The sequence below is a fragment of the Gymnoscopelus braueri genome (genome assembly GCF_963280865.1).
Source record: "Gymnoscopelus braueri genome assembly, chromosome: 9".
Classification (NCBI taxonomy): Eukaryota; Metazoa; Chordata; class Actinopteri; order Myctophiformes; family Myctophidae; genus Gymnoscopelus; species Gymnoscopelus braueri.
In genome coordinates, this window is record NC_137610.1 from 31,290,237 (window position 1) to 31,311,795 (window position 21,559).

Sequence of the window (21,559 nt, forward strand, 5' to 3'; positions counted from 1 at the left end):
ATGCAGACACACACAGTAAAGAACACACACACATAGCAGCATACACACTGGCCTGTATGTATACCTATACATACGTTAATGTACTTAATGCCATTGAGAAATGACCTCAGTAAATATGAAAAGTTTTCCTATGCAGCATTTCCTTGCTTCCATTACTGTACAGAAATGCATTACAGTATCTGATAATCATGTTACATTTAGAAACCTAAATAACGTGAAAGCATGCACCTCCAAATGATAAATACTAGGGAATACTAGTCCATCTGCTGAAGAGCTGATGCTTGAAATGTCACGTGGAGGTAATACATTGCTACAGGAGCATGTTCTGGACTTTATTCTTTATACTTCATACACATCAACCAGGATCGGAATGCCCACTGAGTTTTCATTTTTGGGTAACATTGTTCAGTGGTTAACATCAATGACATTAGCTGTTTCTTAACATTACTTCTGGGGGAATTATGTCTAATGATTCAAGCATTTATACTTCAAAAATGTCATATTTTCAGCTGGGATTTGTTTTCTTCCTCAGTTGAAAATATGTAATTTCTGTCAAGTCCCACGGTCACGTGGACATTTATAAATTAGACTTACCACTTCTGTTAGATTTGAGAGGATGCTGCAAGGCACCTCAGTGATCTGTGTGCTTACATGGAGAGAGCTGCATGTTCTTCAAAACCACCACACTACCTGAATACCATGTCTGCTTTTAAATGCAATGAAACTCCTCATCTGCTTTTTTTTCATTCACACTGTTGGACAGAAACCTTGTATCTCCACATTTCATCTTTTTATGTTTTTTCATAAATGAATGTCCTATTTTATTCTATTTCTTGTGGTATGACTGCCACACAAAAGTAGCAAAAATAGCCAATCTAAAAGCCCACGATGTGTTTTCAGATTGTGGATCTGCTTTTTCACAACTTTTGAAATTATTGCCCAAAATAGGGACGCCATTTCTTTAAGTTTGTCTGTGTGGGTTTTATAAATATTTAACCAATAAAAAGTATTTAACAAGTGCTTGTGACTAAATAATAACTAGATTGGTTCCATTGGAGAACAGGTTCTTTGTTCCATTTCCTGAAAAGTAAAGGTTTTCGGACATGCAAGGGTTCTGCCCGACAGCAACAAAATTGAAAATGTTGCGTAACCCTGGAATCAGATGAAGCATTGATAATTCATTACAATGGTCAAAAATGCATCTTTGGGGAAATCAATCACCAAGAGTTGCTAGAGTTTAAAATGCAGTTATTTGACATATCACAGTATATTATTAACCTGGGTTGACTTTTCAAATGAAAAATATAATCAGAGTATGGGCTGTTAATGTGAGTATAGGAAGAATCTTTGTCTTTGTCTCTCTTTCTCACCCTCACCCTCACTCCCTCCTTCCAAATTAGCCTTCTACCATTTCTGCCCCTACCTTATGGTGAAATGATAGAGGGCTCTCTGCCTCCACCTAGAGGCCGCATCATACACTGTTCTCAAGACTGCTGTATACTGCCAAATGGTTGTACAGCAAAACACGAGGAGGAAATAAAGGTCAGAGGGAAGGAGAGAGGGAGAGAAGGAGGCAGAGGAAGGCAAAAAAGTAGTGAATACAGAGATACAGAGATGGGGGTAAGAGAGAAAAACATGAAGGCCTTTCTTCCTTTTATCTGCAAGTTGGATTTGACCCAAACAAGGTGAAGCTCCTGCTCTTCTCCTCGCTATACTGAAGAAGACACACAGTGTGTTCCAACCATCGTTTTGCAACGCATTGTGAGCTTGTAGATCGGCTATTTTCAAATAGCCTAAGTACTGTATGCATAGGGCTGAAGTTGATAATGCATGTTTTGTAATAATAATCAAAATCTACAAAGTAACTTGTAACTTAAGTTGTCAAATAATTATAGTGGATTAAAAGTATTGCATTATTATTACATGTACTTGAGTACATGTACTTAGTTACATTACACCACTGGTTCCAACCTAAGATAGATGGCAACTGTGAACCCAGATGGAACACTCGACAGCACAATGGCACATGGCCTGTTTCAGCTCTATACTTAACTCATTTGGAAGGTTATAAGGAACAAGCGCTAATGAACTTTAAATACAGTCAGCTAGCTTTGAGGGTATATTTTTAAACACAGCAGATGCACGGTAACCAGCTATTTTCCATGGTTAAATTTAACAGACGTATCCAAAAGGCTCATTTACCGTAAGGTGTAGTTCAAAAGCTATTGCTGAACAAAGGCTGACTATAAAAGGGTCCTTGTCAACTTCTGTTTGTGATGTTTTAAAACAGAGAAACACCCATATAATGTTCTTCAGTTCCAATGACATTTTAATGAAATAATAACAGGTGAAGTGTGTGTTCACTGTTCATCAGCTACAGAGAGAAAAATAACCACAAAATCTTATGGCAAATGCTCATAATTTCGGACACTGCTCGGCTCACCCATGAGGGAAACCTTACCACTGTAGCAGTGACTGGTACGTATGTCATTTACTAGCTTACTGCGCTAGTAGAAAATGGTCCACAATGACTTTAAGGCAAAAGGCTGTCCAACATGTATACTTTTTAAGACGTTTTTAAAGGTGTGACCTTTTAGTGTCACCTTGACCTTGTGACATAAATACTGAGTGAACAGGTGTCACAACAGACCACTATGCCACACTCCTCTTCGTCCTCGTCTCTCTGTTTACTCACTCCTTCCTCCAATTCTTTCTCATTGAGTCTCTGCCCGTCCTCCCCCTCTCGCTTTACTCTCTCCTCCTCTTCCTCACTGAGTCTGTTTCGCTCCACCAGTTCTTCTTCAGTGACTGTGAATTCCCCTCCACAGCGACAGGTGTATGAATAGACTGCGTCCTCTGAGACCACACAGAAAAACAATCTATCTTTAACCCAAAAGTCGTTCTCAAACTTTTCATGTCAATGACCCCCAAAGTATTGCCATGAACCCTCATCTGAAGATATGTTACCCCAATCGTTTTGTTAAAATAAGAAAATATGTATTAAACAATTTTTAAATAGCATATCTATAAGCTCACAAAGCTGGTTACATTTGGCTACACTGCCTTGCCTTTGAACAAAAGACAGTTTATTGGACTATAAATATTTAACAGCAATGCAGTGTAGGGCTGTAAACTTTCCTCAGAAATGATATTTGAATATTGGTCTTAAAAATTGGCAGATATATATTATTATTATTATAAAAAAATATCTTAATTATTTTTTTCTAAAATCATATTTTTTTTGACAGAAACAATACAAAAAACTATGTATTGAGTGCTCGGATCCAATAAAACATATATTTTGTTTGTTTTTATAACTTGATACATTGTTTTTTGTATTGTTCCTGTCAAATAAACATTAAAAATAAAACGTTTTTTTTTTTTTATATATAATTCTCCAGCCCTAATGTGTATGCATGTGAACAAAGGCTGAATTGTTTAAGTTTTGTTTACAACACAGATGAGTGATTTACATTTGTCTACACTGCCAACAAAAGACTATTTCTCTGTAGTTAAAATTGTTGTAATGCAATGCAGTGTGTTACTTTGTTATGGTCTGAAGGTACACTATGACAGGAGATGCAGTCATCCGTAAGGTATTTACTATTTTCATATTTTCAAATAATGGCCCCCTTTGAAAAAGGGTACAGTACAGTAGCCATGAAAAGTTACACTTTACGGACTGCAAGAAATAAGAAAGTGCGGTTGCAGTTTTGATAGACCTCAAGATCGATCGTTTGGAGACTCTCTCTATGTCCCTCTCTCTTTCTCTATCTCTCTGTTTCTCTCTCTTTTCAGTCATCAGAAGAAATTAATAATAAGGATTTTACTGTATAGTCACTTCGGAGACATGCCTTTGCATCAAAATATTTAAAACATTTCAGAAAGAATATAAGATAATAAGTCTTATAGCATCCAGTGGAGCACAACCAGCAACTTTTACAGTGCTAGCCTGCAACGCACAGCACGATTTTGATTATTCAATTAACATACAGTAGGTGCTTAACAATTAATATGCAGTATATGATTAATTTAGAGCTTAGAATAACGATAAAGTAAGGTAAAGTACAAAATGATTCACTGAGTTTGTGTGCGTTTAGTGTGTATGGTGTAATTGTATATACACCATACTGTATGTACCTTCATCCCAGGTCATGTCCTCCAGATAGATTGCAGAATCCACTGGCCAATCCTGTTTCAGCTCCTTGGCTAGAGAAACACAAATTAAGGGTCAGTTAGTATCTGATATTCTTGCCAAATGCTGAACTATGGGAAATGGGTTGTGTTAAGGTGTAACTGTCTCTAAATCTGAAGGATGTAGTAGGTGAAGTATAGACTTTCAGAGAGTAGAGTTTCTTTTTGAGCAGAAATCACAGTTGAGCCATGATCAAAAGGTAAAAGAATGATGCCCTCCTTTTAGGTGCGGGCTATCAGGGGTGCAAGGAAAAAGAAAAAGAAAAGGAAATCATAAAATAATTATATGCTGTACATTAAAATCTAATTCATATGATTATTGTGGCTGTTTAACCACATTTCAACCCTGCAAATAATTACATCCCTATTTTGGCCATGTAATTATTGTCAATATCTGTACACATTTAAAACCGAGAAAGCATCCGTGTCATTTTATATTTTTGCGTTGGCTATTCAAAAATAGCAGATATACAAGCTCGCAGCATGGCACAAAGTGACGCGCTGTGAGCTTGTATATCTGCATTGAAAAATCTTGAAAGTGTGAGAACTACTGATTTAGTGGGCAATCGGCCTCAGGTCTTCATGGTTTAAAATACATTATGAAAATAGAATAACTATTGTTTTTAATTTGTTTGAGTAATTTCGGAAAATATGGGGTTTTCAGCCAGAGGCTATGGCTATTTGGGGGTCCTTCGCATGGAAAAGTTTAAGGATCCGTGAGCTAACAGTTTGTGCCCTGGTCTGTGCTGGTCTGTGCTGGTGTGGATCAGTGGTAGCAATCTGCAGAGACCAACTGGACAGCAGCCAAGTCATAATGACTGGACCATCATCCCATACAGCCGAGCAGACAACCTGTGCATATTGATTTATTTATGTACGCATCTTAATAACCATTAGTCCTACAGAGGTTTGTAACCATAGTGCAAACAGCAGGTTTTGGCTGGAAGCCACCAGCCCATTAAAACATCATGCTTGTTAGCTGTTGGTTAACAACAGTCCGTTCTAGTGGAAACCAAGAGGATAAAAAGGAAAAGCAAGGTTGCTTGTGACCACACCTGCCTTAAAGAAAAGCGTGCAAAATCTTACGTCTATCATACGTTATTGTTAGATGTGATGGATGGAAGGATGGACATAATAGTCAAATAGAGAAATAAAGGATACTCAAAGATTTTTTATTTTTTTTACATTTCAAGTGTGAGGAAAGAATTGTGCAGTTTCACAGTTACAAAATGAAAATGAGTTTCATTGTTAATTGGTGTTAAACTTCATTAGCTGCTAGTGTTCAACTTTGCTCATAACAATTAACAATTCACTGTGCAAATCTTTAATTATTAAGAATAACGAGTGTTAAATGGGTAACAATTAGGGAGGTGCTGGGAGGGACCCCCTTGGGAGCCCACAATTCACATCCCAATATGTCGTTGGAATGAAGCTGAACTCAGATGACATATGTGAGAAAAAGAACCCAAAGTAGTTGTAGTTTTAACCTCAAAGTATGAGCAGAGAAAGAGATGGCTTTGTGACAACCAAAGGTGACTGACAGGCTATGCCCTCAACCTCCCCTCATCAATGTCATGTGACTTTGAAAGTAAAATATACACCAACTGATTATCTAAACCAAGGGGTCTTCAACAGGGGGTCCGGGACTCCTAGGGGCTCCTCAGAGTTACTACAGGGGGGCCGCCAAATCTTCGTGTGTTATGGATTTATTGTTTTAACCACTTCAACCATAGAATCCCTATTCTTAGGGGAACATAGAAGATCTGCTTAGGTCACAATAAACAAAAAAAACTTAATTCACACAACACTGACTATATAGACAGACTACTACTGTCTATGAAGCTATCTATGAAATCTATGAAAAGGCTTAATCTGCAACACAATGTTATACAATATGTAGTGGTGGTCCCTGTTTCATCTCTCTCAGCTAAGGGGTCCTTGGCCTGAAAAACGTTGAAGACCCCTGATCTAAACCAGCCCGCCTCTTGAAAAGTCTCCAGTTCAAGTGGCAAAATGTGGGTACCGATACTGTAAAGACAGTGGTCAATGGTTGATAAAGGCTTTAGGCTAGTTAATCATCATCAGATAACTAGAATCAATGAGAGCTAAATCAATTGATCCCTAAAATCCATTAGTTCAGTTAACCCATTGAGACCTGAGGCTGATTCTACAAAATGTCTTCTAAATCCTAACAGTTTTCTGAAAAACTTAAGTTGCTAATATATCAGTGGTAGTCAAACCTTTTCATGTGAAGGACCCCCAGAATGACATGTATTTGGCCGCCAACCCCCATCTCAAAACATTTTGTTCCAGGGACCCCCAGAAACAAAGACTTGTTAAAAATATATATATATTCAAAAAATCTAGATTTTTTTTAAATAGCAGATCTCATCTCAAGCTCATAGCGTGGCACGAAGTGACGCGCTATGAGCTTACTATTTTCTACTATTTTTGAATAGCCAAAGTATAACATCATGCTTTTTTGCTAAAATCGAGAATGACACAGAGTTTCATCCTCATGACGACTTTGTTCGGTAAGCCAAAAAACGTTCAACTTCATTTGGAGTATGCTACCAGCTTAAGCTGTCCAGGCCCAAGTAGAGTTCTTTCACAGAACACAGATGTGCATAGAGCCAAGAGTTTAGTTACAAGTTTAGCTACGTACTCTCTATCAAACTGTCCTTTTGTTTATACGGGTCAGATTATTGAGGTAGAATTAATATGTTCTAATGAGGGAGTCTATGTTTAGCTCTGAAGGCTGCATGAGTTGATTATTAGATTGACAGGTGGTTAATCAGAGGGAGACACGAAACGGAACCAAGTGACAACGATGAAACATTCTGCTGGGTGAACACACACCTTTACACACACACACACACACACACAATTTTGCTCTCACACTTTCTCCACAAACACACACATGCACTTTTGCTTTCACCACACACACACACACACACACGCAGCCTCTCTCACCACACCCTCTCCTCTCTCTCTTCACATACACACCTCATGCCCTGTGGCTGCCGCACTATGTTTCTTTTGACTTTATTTTGTTGTTTCTCTGTGTAATAAAGTTGCCAATTTACGTCATTTCCTGTCGGAACATTATTTTGGAAAGTGTTTCCACACGGCTGGGTATTGCGCTTCCTGCTACAGTCTTGTCGTGTCTCCGCAGAGCGGAGGCATGAATTGTTTGTTCCGTGTGTTGGCCGGTGACATCTAAAGGTGCGTTTTTGGTTCATGTTTTGTATTTTCATTTGTAATTTTGGGTTCTTTGTCTAATTTCATTATAAGTTTCATTCATTGGTTGTTCGTATGATTTTCAGTTGTTTTGTTGGGAAACCTGGACTCCCTTCTTCCCCCCGTGCATTCCTTTTCATACCTACATGCAGCCAGAAAGGTGATTTGTTTTCTATTGTTTTCTTTTTGTTACTCGTTATGGTTTGGTTTGGTGTTTATGTTATATGTTTACTTTGCTTGTTTATTTTCTATGACAGTTTGACGGTGTTTAATAAACATCTGTAATCCGAACGATCTGCCTCATCATTGCGACTGGGAAGGAGTGACAGTCAAACTTTATGCATAATCCATCGGGGAGTCCAGGCCATCACCACCACCAGCCTGCGGCAGCGTGTCTACCAGCGGCAGTGGAGCGGCGCCCAGCAGCAGAACCGGCATCAAGTGGCGGCGTCGCTAGCGCTGCTAGCGCTGCTAGTCCGTAGCTAGACGCTGCAGTGCAGAGGCAACTTCACGCCCCCCCTCCCCCCCAACAAACACTACTCACTATTGCGTGCGCGTCAACCAGCCAACGCACGTTTTCGCTTGGTCATCAAAGAGGCACAAAGGTTAGTAGTCTACACTACACTGGTGTTCCAAAGGAACTGTGAGGCTACTTTGTGAGGTGCAAGGAAGAGACATTAAAGAGACATTTCTGAGGAAAATCGCATCGTTTACATTCATATGCAAATGTCACATTGAGTGCAACACTTTCAGTCCTTTATTCATGTCGACAATGGGTTGGTCTATGCATTTGCCAAATGGCTCTTTTTGGTTTAATTAAATGCCTGTGCATTCAACACTTTGTTTATGAGGCTCTTGAAATGGTTTAGGTGAATTAAGGTATAAGTGCTTGGTTTATATTGTTGGTAAAGTGTTTGGGTCATATTGAGAATGTCACTGCCGACATCTAAAGGGCCGTCACAGCCAAAAGAAACTGCACAACCTATATTGCCAATTACACAAATGGAACCATTGCAATCAAAGGAATCGGGGCCACCCAAATCAAGGGCATCTATTGTGGTTAAGGATGCTGGTACAGATACTGAGAAACAGGCTCTGGAGCCTCGTAGAGGAGAGAGAGAGCGCAGACCAACTGAGAAAGGGAAAGGTTTTCAAGCCAACAAATTACATGCATTATTGGGTAAATTTGACCGTGTCTACGAACACTGGAAGGTCGAGGCTAAAAATACAAAGAAGGGTATTGTTAATGACGCTGCCCTTGAAACCTTGCAAGATAATGTTGATGCGTTGGAAAATTATTTAAAAGACCTAAATGAAAGGTATAATGAATATCGGAAAATGGAAATTCCAACACACAATTTTCGTCGTAGAATTGACAAGTGTAATGAGGTCACATCAAATCTTGTCCATAATGCGAAAACACTGATTCAACAAACTGGGGAAGAGCTATTAGACTGGCCAGAAGTCAGCTCTATATTTGACAGCAGTGCCACGTCAAGCGTATCCTTGCCGGCTTCGAATCGAACATTTCCACAGCAAACTCAACCTAAGGATCTCAACAATACTGCATCAGAATTTATAGCCACAAAAGCTTTTCTACGGATAATGGCCGAACAGGAGAAGCAGCAGCGACGGCTCAACCAGCTTGAAGAAGAAGACCTCAAAAACAAAAGAGCTATGGAGGAAATAAAAAAGGAACAAGATCGTTTGGAAAGGCAAAAAAGGCTATGTGCAGCTAAAGCAAATATCCCAGTGTACAATGAAAATGGTGAACCTCTGATTTCTGCAGAAAGTAACGTGCAATACCAACCATCATCACAAGAGGTCACAATTGCACCTGAAAATGACATCCTAAAGCTGGTTAAAGTGCTCTCTGAAGCCATTACATCTAATAGGCTACCTATACCGGAGCCCAACGTTTTCACCAATGATCCATTAAAATATAACCTATGGAAAACATCATTTCAAACTCTAATTGAAAGGAAAAACGTCCCAACAGTGGAAAAGATGTATTTCCTGCAAAGATATATTGGAGGAGCAGCCAGGGAGGCTATAGAGGGATATTTTTTAATGGACACAGAGGACTCCTATTTCTCTGCATGGAATGTATTGGATGAGCGATTTGGAGATCCATTTATTATTGCGAAGGCATATCGGGATAAATTGCACAGTTGGCCAAAAATAATACAGAAGGATGGAGTGGAACTGCGCAAATTTGCTGATTTTCTCAGGAGTTGTGAATCAGCTATTGCTCACAACACACATTTAAGGATCTTGGATGATGCTATGGAAAATCAAAGGCTTGCAAGCAAATTGCCAGATTGGCTAATTTCAGGATGGAATCGCGCAGCTACAACATACCAGCTACAACATGGACAGTTTCCTAATTTCAGTTATTTTGTAACTTACCTCAATTTCGAATCCAGCATTGCCTGCAACCCGATAACTTCATACAGTGCACTGAAACAACTTGAATCTGATGGACACAGTAAATCCAGAAATCAAGTTGCTGGTTCATACAGGGATCAAATGGCAAATGCAAAAACATTCAACACAAACACTACCTTTGAAAGGCAATCGAACACCTGTCTCCTCTGCAATAAACAAGGACACGGACTGCACAACTGTCACAATTTTTCAGCCAAGTCACTCGCTGACAGAGTGCAGTATGTGCAAAGAGAGAAGCTTTGTTTTGCCTGCTTGACACCTGGGCACCAATCAAGAGGATGCAGAGACAGATTGACATGTGATACTTGCAACAGACGCCACCCTACCTGTCTTCACGATGAAGATCGTGTGAAGCCACAACCCAAAAGGGAATTCAGTTTCACTGAGGATAAAGGACAGGCAACACCAAGTCAATCAAACGCTAAGATATCACACAGTGTTGTGCAAGAAGGAACGAGCATTCAAACATCATCCATTGTACCGGTGTATGTTTCTACATCAGAACATGCCGATAAAGAAGTGCTCGTATATGCGATGCTCGACACTATGAGCGATTCTTCTTTTATCCTTGAAGACGTTGCAGATATTTTAAAGGCCTCCGTCGAACCTGTTAACATCAAGCTGTCGACCATGTCCTCTAAGGGTACACTAGTACCATGTAAGAAAATCTCAGGTCTCCAAGTGAGGGGTTTCTTCTCAGATACCAAGGTCACAATACCGACAATATTCACTTGTGAATTTATTCCTGCAATGAAATCTCATATCCCAACTCCTGAGACAGTCAAGTCCTGGCCTCATTTACATCATCTTGCAGACCATATCGCACCATACCAGGAATGTGAAATTGCACTTCTAATTGGCTACAATTGCCCACGGGCTCTCATGCCCAGAGAAGTTGTGCAAGGTGAAGGAAAGCAGCCGTTTGCCCAAAGGACTGATCTGGGATGGAGTGTCATAGGCTATGGGAAACCCTGTGAGTATTATGGAGATGCTATAGGGATAAGTCATCGCATCATGGTAAAACAAGTTATCCCTGAAATCAACCCAACAGTTAACCTTAAAGAGGAAGTGCATTATGTTTGCAGAAGTCAAGTCAAAGAAATGATTGTCCCAAACGACATCATCAAAGTATTGGAGTCTGATTTTAACGACAGGAGTGGAGAAGATGTGATGGTTTCTCAAGAAGATCTGCTTTTCATGACAAGGTTGAAGGATGGAATCAAACACAAGTCAGATGGCCATTTTGAAATGCCTTTGCCCTTTAAGAAGGAACGTCCGAATCTACCAAATAATAAAGTCTGTGCACTTCAACGTCTCTCTGGCTTGGAACGGAAATTTAAGAGAAACCAGAAATATTATGACGATTATGTGACCTTTATGGAGGACATTATCTCTCGTGGTGATGCTGAAAGGGTCCCGGAAGAAGAGCTACAGAGTCTACCTGCTTGGTATATTCCTCACCATGGGGTTTATCACCCAAAAAAGCCTGGTAAAATACGTGTGGTCTTTGATTGCTCTGCAAGGTTTCGAGACACAGCCTTGAACGACCATCTGCTGACTGGTCCAGAGCTCACAAATTCCTTGGTGGGAGTCCTTTGTAGATTTCGCAAGGGTCCTATAGCCATCATGTGTGATGTTGAGCGAATGTTTCACCAATTCCATGTGAAACAAGAAGACCAGGATTATTTAAGATTCCTATGGTGGGAGAAAGGCAATCTTACAAGACCACCATCAGTCTTTCGTATGAAGGTACATCTTTTTGGGGCAGCTTCCTCACCTGGTTGTGCCAACTTCGGCCTTAAACACCTAGCCGCTGAAGGTCAGGAGCAGTTCGATCAAGCCACTGTCCAGTTCATACAGAGGAACTTTTATGTTGATGATGGACTGTTGAGTGTACCAACTGAAGCAGAAGCTGTCAAGCTCATTCAATCAGCAAGAGCTCTTTGTCGCACAGGTCAACTAAGACTACACAAGTTTGTTTCAAACAGCACCAATGTGTTAAAGTCAATACCTAAGGAAGAATGTGCTGCAAGTGTTAAGAACTTGGAAATGGATTTTGGAGAACCACTAATGGAGAGAGCCCTCGGGGTTCAGTGGTGTCTATCCTCCGATGACTTTCAATTTAAGGTCACTATTCAAGCAGGCCCTCTGACCAGAAGAGGCATACTTTCGACTGTCGCCTCGATCTTTGATCCGTTGGGGTTCTTGTCTCCTTTTATACTCTTGGGCAAGCTGATCTTGCAACAGATGTGCAGAGAGAAACTTAATTGGGACGATCTACTCCCAGAAAGCCTCAGAAGTCAATGGGAGTTATGGCTTCAAGATCTTAAGACCCTGTCTACTGTAAAGATCAAGCGATGTTACATTCCATCGGATTTTGCTGCCCATCAGTACGAGCTTCATCATTTTTCAGACGCTAGTGTGGTTGGGTATGGTGAATGCACGTACCTTAGAGCCATTAACATCCATGGGGACATCCATTGTTCTCTAGTTATGGGAAAGGCACGTGTTGCTCCCTCTAAGATAACCACTGTACCAAGGCTGGAGTTATCTGCTGCAGTTGTTTCTGCAGGGATCAGCGCCATGCTCAGGAATGAGCTTGAGTTGGACAACCTCCAAGAGTACTTTTGGACAGACTCCAAAGTTGTCCTTGGCTATCTGAATAACGACGCTCGGCGTTTCCATGTGTTCGTTGCCAACAGAATACAAAAAATCCAGTCTTTAACTGATCCAAAGCAGTGGCACTTTGTTCCGACAGACTCTAATCCAGCAGATCATGCGTCAAGAGGCTTAACAGCAGATCAGCTCATAACATCAAATTGGTTTACGGGCCCAGACTTTCTATGGCAAAGAGAGCTACCCCAAGAAGGAGAAATCATGGTGGGAGAGGTCACTGATGATCCGGAACTTCGTAAGGCTCAAGTGTACAATGTACAAGCAATGGAAGTGAGGACAATTTTGGACCGTCTCAAAAGGTTCTCCGATTGGAAAAGGGCTGTCAAGGCCATTGCATGTTTAAGGCGCCATGCTCAGAAATTAAAGGGTTCTCCACGTCAAGATGGAACCACAAGTATTGAGCAACATAAGGAAGCAGAGCTGTTCATAATTAAGTTGGCCCAGAAGGATGCATTCAAAAATGAACTTGACAGTATCAAGCTCCGCAAGGTGATTAAACCTAAGGATAAGAGGAACAAGTTGCACACTTTGGATCCATTTATTGATGATGATGGTGTTCTACGGGTTGGAGGACGGTTGACGAGGTCAAGTCTTCACCCTCATGTCAAGCATCCAGCTATTTTGCCTAGAACAAGTCACATATCTGCACTACTTATCAAGTATTATCATGAGAGGGTACATCATCAAGGAAGAGGACTTACTGTGAACGAATTAAGATCAAACGGAATTTGGATAACAGGATGTAGCAACGCTGTTGCCTCTCATATTTACAAGTGCACGAAATGCCGGAAGTATAGGAGGTCAACTCAGGAGCCAAAAATGGCAGATCTACCATTGGAAAGAGTGGAGACGACCCCTCCCTTCACTTATTGTGGAATAGACTGTTTCGGGCCTTTCTATGTGAAAGAAGCAAGAAAGGAATTGAAGAAATATGGCTTGCTGTTTACTTGTCTGTGCTGTAGAGCAATTCACATTGAGATGCTGGATGACCTTACTACAGACGCATTCATGAATGCTTTGAGAACACTGATTTCCATTCGTGGAAATGTCAGACAATTAAGATGCGACCAAGGGACTAATTTTGTTGGAGCAAGAGGAGAATTTATGGAGGCTATGAAAGGGCTCAATGAAGAACAACTGAAAGAATATGGCTGCGAATTTCTGATGAATGTGCCAGCTTCCAGTCATATGGGAGGAGTCTGGGAGCGGCAGATTCTAACAGTGAGAAATGTCTTAACTGCCATTCTAGATCGGTCGTCCCAGCGTCTGGACAGTACGTCACTGAGGACCTTCTTTTATGAGGCGATGGCAATCGTGAATAGCAGACCTCTCACAACAGAACATTTGAATGATCCCACGAGTTTGGAGCCTTTAACACCCAACCACATACTCACGATGAAGTCCAGCATTGTCATGCCACCTCCGGGTCAGTTCATCAGCCAAGACGTATATCTACGCAAGCGATGGCGTCAAGTCCAGTTTCTGGCCAATGAATTCTGGTTTCGATGGAAAAGGGAGTATCTCCTCAATTTACAACAGAGGCAAGTCTGGCAGAAAGACCGACGGAATACTAAAGTCGACGACATTGTCATTCTACAGGAAGATAAATCACCACGAAATCGTTGGAAAATGGCACGAGTTGTAGAAGTTTACCCCAGTCCTGATGGGAGGGTCAGGAAGGTGAAACTTTTGATCTGTGACTCTACCTTGGATGACCAAGGAAAGCGAAGATCGAACCCAGTCTATTTGGATAGACCTGTACATAAAATTGTTGTACTGCTGGAAGCAGAAACTTGGCACGGTCAAGATTGATTTGTTTTTTTTGTTATGAAATCCATGTGTTTCACATGATTTGGTGGGAGTGTGGCTGCCGCACTATGTTTCTTTTGACTTTATTTTGTTGTTTCTCTGTGTAATAAAGTTGCCAATTTACGTCATTTCCTGTCGGAACATTATTTTGGAAAGTGTTTCCACACGGCTGGGTATTGCGCTTCCTGCTACAGTCTTGTCGTGTCTCCGCAGAGCGGAGGCATGAATTGTTTGTTCCGTGTGTTGGCCGGTGACATCTAAAGGTGCGTTTTTGGTTCATGTTTTGTATTTTCATTTGTAATTTTGGGTTCTTTGTCTAATTTCATTATAAGTTTCATTCATTGGTTGTTCGTATGATTTTCAGTTGTTTTGTTGGGAAACCTGGACTCCCTTCTTCCCCCCGTGCATTCCTTTTCATACCTACATGCAGCCAGAAAGGTGATTTGTTTTCTATTGTTTTCTTTTTGTTACTCGTTATGGTTTGGTTTGGTGTTTATGTTATATGTTTACTTTGCTTGTTTATTTTCTATGACAGTTTGACGGTGTTTAATAAACATCTGTAATCCGAACGATCTGCCTCATCATTGCGACTGGGAAGGAGTGACATGCCCTCTCTTCACAGTGCCACACCCACTGATATTCCTGTTGCTCCTGTTCACTTCCAAATATCAGCAGGTCAAAGTCTTCACACAAACTGGCCTCTGCTCAACTCTGTTCACCCCTGAGCAGCTCTCATGTCATGAGTTTTCATTTAGAGTTAGTTCCCCTCAAAAACATGATGTATGTATTACTGCAACACTATTGACCAAAGTCTGTCTGTCTGTCTGTCTGTCTGTCTGTCTGTCTGTTGTTTGAATCCGTGTCCATCTTTAAGTGTGTCTAACACCATGTGTTTCATGTGTACTCTAATACCTCGGCAATAACAGAGATGGCTATGAATCCTAATTTGTGTGTGTGCGCATGTGTGTGTGTGTGTGAGAGAGAGAGACAGAAAGAGAGTACATGCACACTGGCATCATGTGTATATGTGTGTCTGAGACGAGTAATAGCAGAGATGACTGCAGAATGTAATGTCAATGAAAGGTTAGTGAAGCAAACAGATCAGTCAAACTCTTGCAGAGCTGGAATGAACAAAAGATGCTCTGTGACTTATGATAAAACAATGTCATTGTACAACAGCCTATTCACTCCTTAGTAGAAATGTTTGTTAAATTAGAACAAACAACACGCTTGGACGTGTTCATTAAAAAGCTAAAAACCTACCTCTCCTCTGTAGGTCGTATTTTGTCCTGGCATTGTGGTCACTGAGGACCTTCCAAGCTGCATCTGCTGCCAGAAACTTCCTCAGGCCAGCCTCTGCTTCTGAAGAACACACACCACTCAGACGATCTGGATGGTACTACAGACACACACACACACGCACTCTATTTAAGATATATCAGCTATTAAGTCATAAACTTAAACAGATAATTCCAATTCAGATAATCTTTCACAATTAGGCTATTATGAATTGAGATGTTTAGATGTAAGATGTATGATGTTTAGAATCCTTCATTGAATTTGCAATATATTTTAGCTCAGAGTTCTGACAGTTACAGAACATATTCACTTCCAATTATTCTTTCCAATGGTTTACAAAAGCAAACTTCTTTGCTTTGCCTTTTTGTATGTAACTCCATGTGTGCTGTAATGGACACCAGCAAAGTCCATGAAAAGGCAAAGGGCTGTCGAGTGGAGTGACCATCTGAATTATACAACTTGAGCTTGCAACTACACAGGGACCACTGCAAAGTGGGATGATTATTGAACTTGATAAGTACCATCTTGAGATCGACTGGCAGACACATTCACCTAGCAATCGACTGGCAGACACAAGGCAATCGACTGGTCGATCACAAAACACCGGTTGGCCACCCAAGCCCATATTTTACCCAATACATGTTGTTGTGTGTCTGTGACAGACTGTTGGCGATTAGGCTAGTGGCTACTGCAGTATAATTAGCCTAACCTTTGCCCACCATCAACACACACACACACACACACACACACACACACACACACAGAAACACACACACTTGGCCCGTGTATCTATCTCTCTGTGTTGGTCTCCCTTTCTGTTAAATGGACCAGAAGGAGCAAATTACCCAGAAAATCCTGTCAGCAAGGGCTGGGACATGACCACTCTCTGTGTGTGTGTGTGTGTGTGTGTGTGTGTGTGTGTGTGTGTGTGTGTGTGTGTGTGTGTGTGTGTGTGTGTGTGTGTGTGTGTGTGTGTGTGTGTGTGTGTGTGTGTGTGTGTGTGTGTGTGTGTGTGTGTGTGTGTGTGAGAGAGACACACAGGATAGACAGACAAACAGACAGGAAGACAGACGAATGGATAGACAGATGGACGACTCACTGGAAAAATAGATAGACACAGACAGAGACAGACAGACACACAGATATGATATGCAGAAAGAGGGAGAGATATGCTCAACATGCATACCATGCATATAGAACAAAAACCTGAAATCAAGAGAGAACAATACACCATTTATAAAAATAGCCCCCTAAAAGCTGAATTCTATTTATTAAGGGCCTGATTGAAGAAGCAATATATATGTTCAGAGTAATGATAATGGACTGGGAGGATAGTTTAATCCAAATAATAGTGACCACTTTCAAATCTACTGATTAAGAATTTAATCCCCCAAAACAGGAGAGAATAAGTGGTTATGAATTCAGGGCCCCAAATATTCTGATATTTGAATGTTCAGCAGGTACAGTAAGTATTCAAATAATATTTGAAATTAAATTATAATTTCAATATTCAGATGCTTCACTTTTAATCACTGCACAGCCATGTCACACACGGAAGTGTAACAGACAAGGACAGAGTATCCTATCCACTTTCAATCCACTCCCATGTTAATTTCCTGATGGTAGCTTGTGGGTGTTTTGGCTAGTGTTGTGTTGAGTTGGAGTGACTGTCTGGGGTAGTTGTCCCCTTTGGATGAAGGGAAAGTGATGTTTATAAACACTTCACCTATGTACAAATCTGCTTCATAAGAACAACGATGGTGTAGCTAAGATTCACAGAAAAAAATATTTTGACATGCACAGATCAAAAATAGCAAGTTCCACCCTGCCTATGACTCGTGTTAATTTATACAAAACAGAGTCGAGATGCCAGCGCAGCGCAGTATGATTTATTTTCTTCTTCTTCCCTTTTCAGTGAATCCCTTTCATCAAGTAAGTATTTATGAGGAGCACTCTTTCCATTTGCCGGTGAGACAGCACAAGACAGGGGCCATGTTTAAAGTAGGCTTGGCTCTCAACAGACATAGCAACCTTTACAATACATCATCTCTATACAATCTTGCTGCAAAGAGCCTTATTTTTATTTTATTTTTGGGCGGTGAAACGGCCCCTATATGTGAGGTTTGGTGTACCCCCCTAACCCTGCACCGTGATTGGCCAATCACAGTCTATTCAGGACTGTGATTGTCTAGTGAAACATGACAATTGTGCATAGCCCTATAAATAGGACTATGCATTTAAAAAAAAACACATTTATGGGGTTTTTTAAGTTAGGGGTGTTGGTCCACAATATTACTTTTCTTTAAGTGAACTTCCATCACTGTGATGACCACTGTGACCACACCGCCCACTTCACACTGGGTGTGATTGTATTTCTTACCTTTTGAAGTAGTCACAGAATATTTATCTCCAGTATGATCGATCCCCTGATGGTTGCTAATCACAGAGGGTTTCACTGTGCTTCCATGAAAAAAAAAAAAATGTCATCGCGACCTCCCGTTCGCTTTTATACGCCTTTGAAAATAACATGTCTCGGCCAAAATTACATAGTAAAAAAAAAAGTACACAGGAGCCGAGATACAGGATTTTTAAGTAATAAGTTAACCAGGAAGTGAATGGAGCAGTAAATCTTCGGATCGCGTTATCTCTGGTTCTGTGTGAAAAAACTTAAAGTTGTCATAAGTCGTCCTTGGCAGCCAGGGCGTTATGACGATGTCTCGTCATAAGTCGTCCTTGGCAGTGAGAGAGTTAAGGAAAGTCAGTCACACTCTCAGTGTTTGTCCCACATGGTTCTCCTAAGCACCTGATTCGGATGCTATCAATGCATTGAATGGGACATTATCACCTTTTATTAGACCATTGAATGGGCGAAATAGGCGACATACTGACCTACCCGCGATTTATCAGACCATTCATTGGGTGTTATCAAGACATACTGACCAACCAACGGAGATGACTTAAATAGTTCAGTTTCGGTTTTGGTTTTGGTTTCGGACCATGACGGAGGCGCGCAGTCTCAGGCGAACTGTCACCCCGTGAAGGACCACCGAGGGAGCTAAAGCGACCGAGTTGCCGTCCTGAACGGTGTGACGTTCGCCTGAGCCTACTCAGTGCCGTTGGAGTTATGTACCGATAGGCACAGAATCGTAAATATTGTTGTGGGGACTGCTCCGCCTCCAAGTAGGTCAGTAGCTCCTGATTACGCCCCATGAATGGTCTGACAAATCGCGGGTAGGTCAGTATATCGCCTACTCGTCGCCTACTCGCCCATTCAATGGTCTGATAAAACGTGATAATCTCCCATTCAATGCATTGATAGCATTCGAAGCCGGTGTCCTAAGTGGGTCGAGCAATTGATCTCAACTTGCACACAGATATTGACCCTTACCATATGCACAAAATGACGATGTTTTTCACTTTCCCAAAATGTAAGCTGTTTATTAGCATTTTTGTGCCGGAGATTGGCAGTTCGGCCTATGGGATCTGTTGTCACTGTTACGCTCATGGGCTGTGTTGTCATTACGGCGTACCCGCAGGCTATGGGATTGGGCTCAGCAGCCGGCGTGACAACGGTAGCAAAGGCTGAGGCAGATCTGCCTCACAGCTACAAAGTTGTAAAGGAGTCGAGGACTTTCATTTAGGAGCTGTGTCCACACACACAGCCTAACTTAGAGAGAAGTGAATGACAACGAGTGAGCTGCACTGTGTGTGTGCGTGTGCGTGTGTTGTAAATGTCGGATCTAGGCAGAGATTGAGTCATCCCGGGTATGGACCAGTATGTGTGTGTGTGTGTGTGTGTGTGTGTGTGTGTGTGTGTGTGTGTGTGTGTGTGTGTGTGTGTGTGTGTGTGTGTGTGTGTGTGTGTGTGTGTACTAGAGAGAGAGAGTGCGAGATAGAGAGAGAGAACTGTTACCAAAATTCAGTCTTTCTCTACTGTACTCCTACTGTCAATATCTAGTCATGTGATTTATATGAAAGAAAGAGGCAGTGAGGGTTTAGCATGTAGCATTGATGGTAATTTGAAACATACAGAGATATAAAGAGGATTAGAGACGGTATGATGAGTATAGTTACCAATAAGGCCATTTGCTGGTATTTGTGTTTCAGTTGTTGTAGGGAGTCAGACGGGCTGGCTCCTAGTATGTCATACAGGTCTTTTTCTGAAGATTCCCCTGACATACCTACTGAAAAATGACATTTGATACCATTTTAATAGGTGAAATATGATGGGTAATTCATTCAACAACAAAACAATGAGTAAGTGCTCAAGAGATCCATCTGTTTAAGTTAAAGAGGGGTGGACAACGCTACTGTGACCCAATCTGTTCTGTACAGTATAAACATATGGATGATCTACAGAACTGTTTCCCAAACAGTGGGTCGGGACCCATGTTTGGGTCGTGGACCGATTTTTATGGGTCACAAGTAAATATCCCCTTTTTTCCTACATTAGATTTTTTTCTCCAAAACATTAAAAAACTGTAAACAAAAAAAAATCACTTTTCAACAATTCCACCATTTTTCAAAAGCATTATCTAAATAAAATCAAAAAATCTAATAATTTCCATAATAAAAATAAAAAAACTGTTTAAGAAGTTGTGGAAATAGCAGATCTGCAAGCTCGCAACGTGGTGCGAAGCGACGCCTTGTGAGCTTGCAGATTTGCTATTTTCACTACTTGGGCAAACGTCTAATTTCTCTTTTGGGTCTTGAGTTTGGGAACCACTGTTTGGGAACCACTGATCTACAGAACTTACACTTGACTTAAGTTTTTTTCTGTTTCTATAAAGCCAGGACAACAGATCAAATCGATTTTTTTGCAACATTCTCTTCTCAGAGAATGAGTGTACATGGCATGGGGGTAATGTCTAGAATGGTGTAACTCAGGGGTCTTCAACAGGGGATCGGGGACCCCTATAGGGGGTCCTCAGACTTACTACAGGGGGGCCACCAAATATTTGTATGATAGGAACTTTTCTTTTACATTAACCACTTGAACCCTAGAATTCCTGTTCTGAGGTGAACATTATTATTATCTATGAAAGGTTTTAATCTGCACCATGTTAAAAATAAAATGATGTAGTGCCTTGGGGGTCCCTGCCTCATCTCAACCTCAGCTAAAAGGGGTCATTGGTCTGAAAAACGTTAAAGACCCCTGGTGTAACTCATGTCCTCCACTCTCATCATGACTGACATATGGACAGACACATACAGAAAATATGTTGATATCTGTACTGTTATATTAGATACAGCTGGAATCAACTAACCTCAAGCTAAAACATTGAAGTAGATTTTTTTCCCTGCGATTTAACAGCAATTAAAAATATAGGCTATACACTATATGCTACTGTATGTAACAGTAAGAACGCAGACAGATCACTGGTTCAGTAAACAGCGACCGACTTGCAGCCTAAACAGACAGACACTAGTTAGTTTAAAACGCGTCCTGTGAATGAATTACATTCCCTATGATCATTAGCAGCTAGCTATCATTAGCCGTATGCTACATCAATCTGAATCAATCACCACTGTCGTGTGTCTGTTATGACTGTCTGTCGTGTATCTGTTATGACTGTCACTCGGAAAATGACTGTCATGGAATTATGACCCCAAGATTTAGTTGAAATGTAAATAAACCTCTTGGTTGCTGTCGAACGATGCCTTGGTTGTTGTTGTGCGTCAATTTAACGAGACCCCCTTGAAAACGCACTCGGGTAGATTGGTTCCGGACGTGTGTGTGCTTGTTTGTGGGGGTAGAATTCAGCAGTGGTGGAAGAAGTACTCACATTTTGTACTTAAATAAAATGACCAATACCACAATGTAGAAATACTCTGTTACAAATAAAATTCCGATATTCAAAATGTGCTTGAGTAAAAGTACAAAAGTATTCGC

General features: G+C 40.9%; 1 protein-coding gene across 1 annotated transcript; it reads right to left on the reverse strand.

Moving 5' to 3' along the window:
• Positions 1-1,995: 1,995 nt before the first annotated feature.
• On the reverse strand, positions 1,996-21,335 carry dnajc24 (DnaJ (Hsp40) homolog, subfamily C, member 24). Its single transcript, XM_080437191.1, has 5 exons — positions 21,304-21,335; positions 19,741-19,850; positions 15,631-15,766; positions 4,141-4,209; positions 1,996-2,856 (listed from the first exon to the last, which is right to left on the reverse strand). The coding sequence occupies exons 2-5, from the start codon at positions 19,843-19,845 to the stop codon at positions 2,600-2,602; spliced, it is 567 nt and encodes a 188-aa protein (XP_080293317.1). The 5' UTR covers positions 19,846-19,850; positions 21,304-21,335; the 3' UTR covers positions 1,996-2,599.
• Positions 21,336-21,559: the final 224 nt, after the last annotated feature.